Source organism: Prosopis cineraria, unplaced genomic scaffold (assembly GCF_029017545.1).
Source record: "Prosopis cineraria cultivar Desert tree isolate PC_DT_omini unplaced genomic scaffold, ASM2901754v1 PC3, whole genome shotgun sequence".
Classification (NCBI taxonomy): Eukaryota; Viridiplantae; Streptophyta; class Magnoliopsida; order Fabales; family Fabaceae; genus Prosopis; species Prosopis cineraria.
The window spans coordinates 32,831,018-32,838,565 of NW_026555334.1; the positions used below are offsets into that span (position 1 = coordinate 32,831,018).

Sequence of the window (7,548 nt, forward strand, 5' to 3'; positions counted from 1 at the left end):
CTGTCATAAACGTTTGGAGGGGTAAGAAAAATAGCCGACCAGCAAAAAAAAAAAAACAAAGAAGAATCAGGAAAAGAATAACACGACGCTAAAGCTCAACCAATGCCCGATCTTGCTGATGAATAAAAAGGTTCAAGATTTAGAGAGGTCTTTATGACATCCATTGTTAGAATATTAGATAAAAGAAGTGAAGGTTGTTCCTCCTATCTTACCAAGTATCTTTACAAACTTAGTCATAAAGTTATTACTTTCTCCTAAAGAGCTACTCCAATGGATATGTAGCTCATCCATTTATATGTCCAAGACTCATTCCCAATCCCTTCAATATGAGACATAATAGCTTTTCAGCCAACCCTCCTATTACAAATGGTTCATTGACAGAGAAAATTTAAATTTAACTCTAACGCTCCGTTGATATGCAAGTTTTAATTTAGAGGGATTGATATTGAAATTGATATTAGGATTGATAGTGGGAATGATACTTAAAAATTATGTTGGTATTGAGGTAATACTTATAGAGTATAATTTTTTTATTTATTTTACAATTAAATATAAAGTATGAAAAGACTATACTATCCTTAAAATTTAAAAAAAAATTAGAAACCTTCTCCCAAAACGTATGGCAGCACAAGGCTCATCTTCTCCATACCTTCGTGATTGTGCATCTTTTGAGAGAGGGAGATCGAGTTTGGACCTATGAGAAAAGGAGATGAAAGTGATTGCGAGATCTAAAACAATGGTGGCTGTGAGATCAGCGAAGGAGAAGGAGCAATGGTTGCAAGATCCAGAGGTTGTGGCTACAAGATCTAGCGGTCGGCAATTGCGAGATCAAAGAAGGAGAAGGAGAACGCAACGACGGTTGCGAGATCCAGAGGCTGTGGTTGTGAGATTGGAGAAGGAGAAGGTGTTCGCATTGGCGGTGGCTGTGAGATAGGAGAAGATGAAGGTGGAAGGCCGGACATGTACAAAAATGAAGGTATTTTTAGTCTAAAAGAATTCAATCTCAAGTTTAAATTTTCAATACCACCTCCCCTATGGGTTTCATTAATCCTATCTACATGGGTTTTATAACCCAAGGATTAAAGAATCCATCATACCAAATGTTGTATCTGTAGGTTTCTTTAATACTAGTCCCAGTCCCAACTTCTCATACCCCATACCAAACATAGCCTAATATTACTTTATCAGAGGACCATTATTCTCTCTCTTTAAAAAAATTCGCTTAATGAAGTGTGTAACACATCCACTTGTGTGCTTATGTCTCTCCTCAAGTCCTTCAAATATGGAATGTAACACGTCACTTTATTATCTTCATGATGAATGAAAGTAAAAGAAAATTCAGAATTAGAAAGCCACAAAGTCCAAATTATCAAACGCCATCCCTCCATAGGTCCATTCACAAAACTCAGGACAATGATCTCACTCACAATTTACCAAGTTTACCTTTTAAGTGTGATAGAGAGGAGAACATAATACATATCCTCTGAGAGTGTGAGATTGCTAGAGAAGTTTGGCTTTCTTTAATTAACCCTATATATTTGTCTTCTTTGCTTTCTTTAACTTGTAGGAATGGCTAAAATATAACTCGCAGCGTGAATTGGGTAGAGTTGACAATCAATAATGGCCTCGAATAAAAAATTTTTGCTCTGTGTGTTGGATGCTATGGAAGAATCGATGTAAGAAAGCTATGGAAGGAAAACATCTTAATGCATCTGAAATTGTTTAACGCATCAAGTTTCATCTGATGGAAAAACAGAGGCAAATGAAAAATTCAAACATAAAATTTTTTTAGAAAATGGAAGGCTTGGAGGAGAATGGAGACATCCCCCGACTAGTTATTATAGGCTTGATACAGATGAATCGGTTAATCAAGAGGGATATGCTACTTGTAAAGGGGTCATTAGGAATTCAAGAGGAGATTGGATTATGGGATTCTAAAAATGACTTAGTTCTCACCATCTACAACTGTTGAACTTCAGGGTCTCATGGAAAGATTGAGGATTAGTAAACAATATAATTTTACTTAGATTTACTATCATATTGACTGCATCACTTTGATTCAGCTTTTGCAGCACAGATGTGTGCCGGATCATCCACTTAGGCAAGAGGTACATGAAGCTAGACAGCTCCTATCTTTGGCTAAAGGCATACATGTTCAATACTCTAATAGAGAGATCAATTGTGTGATAGACTATCTTGCCAAGGAAGTACATAATGTGATCGACTGCATTGTCCTTTTGAATACATCCCCGAGTTGTATTGGTTTTTATCATTTAGATAGAAATGTGTAATTTGTTTTGTTTACTTTTCCTCTAGTGTTAGAATTTTCAAGCCTAGACTTATCTTATAATTTAAAAAAAAAAAAAAGACAGTCACTTTCAAAAATGACTTTATCATGCTCAATTTTAATCATAAAAGCCAAAAGGAAAGCAATCCCAAAAAAACAAAAAAAACAAAAAAAACCCAAACAAAGTCCCCGGTATCATCTCTATGATTCCAACAGCAACGGCATTATTATTAGGATTAAAGGTGACCTTATTATTAGGGTAAACGTTCAATGTTTAAACCACCCTAATGTAAAAAAAAAAATCATCAATTACTTATACTATGTACAAATCATAAAACAAACAATGTCATGATTCATTATTCTAACAGCACAAAAGTTTTCTATATTATAAATTATTAATTTATATTTTTATTATTTTTTTACATATAATTTTTAGGGCATTTGCACATATAGCCTATTTCATAAGACCAAATAAAAGAAATAGCCTATCCTTTCTTAAATTTAAAAAATACCCTTTTTAGTATTTAGTTTATAATTAATTTACAAAATCTTTTTTAATATCTATCTTTTGCAAATACTGGAATATTCAAAAGGCAAGAAATCTTTAAAATGAAAAAGATAAATGTGAGAGAAAAGACAGAATTGGATGTGAGAGAGACAAAAGTGAGACAATAAAACAGTGTGAAAGAGCCACAGTCATGACTGCAAGAGACAAATGCCAAGTGAGATACATCGACAAAACGGAGCACATCAATGAAGAAATGAAGTTACATATTCATGATTGTTTATTTTATTAGTTTAGGTATTTAACTTTCTAGGATAAACTAAGAATCCAAAAATACTTGTGGATTGTATTTGATTCATTTTAGGCAAATGATTATGTATTTTTTGTGTTATTGGTTTGTAACACTACATCGTTGATATATTGTTGTATATCACTGATATACTATCGTAGATCAATATAACTAGATAATCAGACGTAAACTTGTTTATCATTGATAGTGCAAATCAATAACACAAAAAATACATAATTATTTATCCAAAATGAATCAAACACAGTTTGCAAAAAATTCAATATTATCGAGAGATATGAAGATGGTGAAAATTTAATGATAGATAATAGATTCTAGTCTACTCTTTGGCTTCCAAAAATGAAAATTTCTCTTCAATTTTAATGTTCTCTTCATAAAAGAGGGAGAGAGAAGAAGGCTCTGCGATGAAGAAAGACATTGACAATTTTATATTTAAAGAAAAAAAGAAATGATTTAGAGAAAAAAAAAAAAGATTCAATCAATTAATAATTAGTTACCATAAATATTGTATTTTAATAATAAATTTAATCTAAGGATAAAAAAGTAAAATATATTTAATTAATTTTATGAATGGGCTATACTCCAAAATATTCAAAATTTTCATCCATAATTTATGGGAGTTTTTTTTTTTTTAAGGCCATTGAGCCAATTTCCTCTAATTTTTATTGCTTAACCAATAATTTTTAATATAAATTTATGAAAATTTCTAAATATCATGCAGATATACAAAAAAAAAATGTTTTTAACTTATAACTACGCTTCTTAAGCTTGCTTGTTAAACGATCTTAACTCCTAGAACTTACAAGTTAAATTTTTCTTCCCTAATCCCATAACCCAATGTAATAACAGTGCTTATTTGAATTTCATTTGTGATGACATATGTATTCACGCCACGAAACTTGAAAGTTTTCATAAGCTCCAAATTTTATTAATTATGGTTTGGTGATATTTTGAGTTTGTCAACTTTGCCGCAGAATGTAGAATGAAGCACATCACTTGTCACCACCCTCACGTTGGTATTAATATGAAAATGTTAGAAGCCATCGTGAGGGCATAATTATGGTAACCCCCAAAACGCCTTAAACAGTTTGAAAACAATAAAAAAAAAAAAGATCACAATTTACAACTTGTCCGAATGAATAAGAACAAGATTGAATGACACAGTGTTGAATTATCCAGCCTACATTTTTTTCTTAACGGTAACCCTACAAGTTGTCAGAGCCTTCCAAACGAGCTCCATTATGCAGTCAATCAAGCATTCAATCTGTGGTCTTCTCTATACAGCTTGCATTGGGCCGATGAGTCCGATGTAACGTCTCACCAAACCTTTCTCCGGCCCATAAGCCCAAGAACGTCCTCCCAGAACCCAATGCTTCCAACACTGCCCAGCCAACAACACTTGGGCTGCAAGCAGCTACAGTCCAATACCCGGCCCTAATTTCATCCCTTAACTGCTCCTTCTCCCACCCACAGTACCCATGAAAGAACCTCAAATCTCCAACTCCCACCACATTCCTCTTTACCATTTCAGCTGCGCAACCCACACTCTCCCTCGTCCCATAGTACAAACCCTTCATCACCTCTTCCAACACCCCGCTTGCACTCTTCTCCAGGCCTTCCTCTTTTGGACCCAACAGAAACAGGCCTGCGTCCAATGGCCCACCAAAAAACAATGGTCTGTTTGAGAACATGCCCTCCTCATCCATCGTTGTCGATCTCGTCTCCTTGATGGACATTAAGGACGGCCGGTTCAGTATGATCCCTGATGGGCCCACAGGCCCAGTGGAGAGAAGCAGGATCACTGTCCGTTCGAAAATGTGGACCCCATCCAGCTTCTCGGTGGCAATCAACAGGCAGCCCTTTTCGGGCTCGTGTATAATGTGGGCCATTTATCCCCAACGCTGATGGGTGGCGGATCGGGGACGGAAGAAGAGGAAGGCTCGTCCGACGTCGTTCTTTGCCGTTCTCCGGCCACCAGCTTAGCACGGAAGGATCGCCAATCTGCGTTGAGAGATGCCTTATCATCGTCTCCATCGAACGGCGAGGAGGATGACAGATGGCAACCTGTGATTTAAACCATGAACAGTGTGCAAATCAGGACGGTTCTTGTGTTCTACAGATCAAATCAAACCAATCGAAGAATACATGCGAATATATGTACATATACAGGGTTGTTGAGAGAGTGACGAAGTGAGGAAAGTGAAAGAACTTACATGGAGCAGCAACTGTCCTTGAGGGGAATTGAAGAGAGGATCTTTTGGGGAAGGATAGAGAGGGAGGGGATTTGAGAAAGTGAATTGGTTGATCGAGGGATTTAGTGAAGGAATTGGAGACGAGGAAACAGGCTTCCATGGCTTCTCGTTTCAAGTATAACAGTGAGCGGGTGTGAGAAGGACGGGAGGAATAGAAGGAATATATAAATAAAGAGTGGATTGAGAATGAACGTGAACCACACATAAATTTGCTGAAGGGAGCGTCTCGTAAAAGCATGTGACAGTGGATAGAATTGCCAATTGGACTGACGACGCGTGCGGCAATACACACATCAGCTTTGCTTTTGGAGGGATCAAACCCTTTTAACATGACGTGTCAAGTTCCAAGCCACTTATTGCTCTGATTTCTTTCTTCCCACAACTTCGTTCGGCCTGCAGAGGTGCCTCGTTTCGTGGCACTGTTCTTTGAAAATCAACTCTTGTTTTAACCAGTGTCACACGGGCCATGTTTTACTTCACAATTTTGTTTTTTTTTTAAGAAAAAACATGATATCTTATTTATTATAATGACTATGAATATATTTGGATATCTGTTGGATAAAATTAAAATATAAAAGAAATCGAGTAATAAAATATATTTTGATTTGATTATAATAAATTATGGTATATGGTGTAACACACCAAAAAAAATTTTTTTTTTAAATAATTTAATTCAACCATAGTTGGGTTACAGCCACCCATCACATTTTTATATCAATAACTTCAATTATAAAATATTTTATAATTGGCTTCAACTCATACACTATAATATTTCAGATAAATTTTTACCTCCCACATGCCATTAGGCTAAATCACATTTGTCCATCCTTATACTCCCAACAAGTAAACTAAATCACATTTGTCCATTCTTATACTCTCAACAAGTAAAATAAGCAATTTAGTCATTTTTCAACATAAACCAGTTATTTGGCCTTATAATCATGCCATTTTAACCAATCCTAAAGTAAACCAAATATTAAAATTACAGTCATCCAAATTGTACCACAAATAGAAATAGTTTGAAAAGCATGATTACATTTATATATTCATATAATTGACAATAAACAAAAAGCCCTAATATTGGCAATATACACATTATAAATCATAAATTAAATACCCAAAAGAGACAGTGGATTTATACCACTAAGCCTCTGGGACTCCTCCACGTGTCACTCGTGGCTCTTCTCCTGAAAATTGTTAACCACATAATGAGACTCAAAAGTCCCAGTAACCAAAGCCAATTTATGATAGTATATACAAACAGTTAAGTGTGTGCTTACTAAGTGAGAATTAAAAATAATATAATTCCAACAAATATAAGAAATATTACAATACACACAAACAACCATCCTTATATCCCTCCATTAACCTCGAGCCGTAGCTCTCACTCGGTGCTAAATTACCCGGCCAAAGGTAGATTAGCCCGAGCCCTTACAAACCACCTATTGAGCTCCAATAGGGGCATACCACGTGGCACATAAATACAACAACAATAGCAAGTCTCCCAACACCTCCCACAATAATCAAATAAATTTATAATAATATTGCACAATTATATAATATTACAAAATTTATAATTTTCTCAATAATCACCCAATTAACATGAAGTAACACTAATCATAAATTAAAAGCATGGTTACCTCATGGCTTTTTCAATAAATTATTCCTTAAAATTTCTCTCTCACCACAATCTTCACCAGTAATACAATCTACAAATAACATATTATTTATAAATATTAGTTTCAATTTTTGAAACTAATAAAATAATTCTAATAATAGAATTAAAAATATAACATAATTTCTAATCTCAATCTTAATACAAATCTAGAGTCAATACTATTAAGTAAAATTTTTAACTCCTCTTTTAAATTATCAATAAACATTAATAATCTAAAAATCAACTTCTAAACTAATTTTTATTATCAAAATTTTCTTTTTATTTCATAAATTCGTACCTAAAATATCCAAAAATTAAAAATTAAGTCTCTAGCTTAGAATCATAATCCTATAGCCATAATAATTCATTTCTCATCCCAAATAATCATCTAAACCTCAATAAATCAACATATATTTTCAGATCTAGTCTAGAATTTAATCCATAAGCCACAGATTCAAAGATCATCAATAAATTTATACTCTAGAACATTTATTATACTACTGACAACCTCAAAAATCATATTTATTCAACATAAATTCA

General features: G+C 34.1%; 1 protein-coding gene and 1 pseudogene across 1 annotated transcript; both read right to left on the minus strand.

The window, feature by feature from the left end:
* The window catches only part of LOC129305524 (uncharacterized), a 22,859-nt pseudogene extending 22,212 nt beyond the window's left edge, over window positions 1-647 (minus strand).
* A 3,448-nt stretch (window positions 648-4,095) lies between these two features.
* Window positions 4,096-5,508, minus strand: LOC129306755 (uncharacterized). The gene is given in 4 exon segments (XM_054947488.1): window positions 4,096-4,490; window positions 4,493-4,984; window positions 4,987-5,163; window positions 5,313-5,508. Coding segments are annotated over 4 exon segments (882 nt in total). The 5' UTR covers window positions 5,452-5,508; the 3' UTR covers window positions 4,096-4,416.
* Between the last annotated feature and the right edge of the window lie 2,040 nt (window positions 5,509-7,548).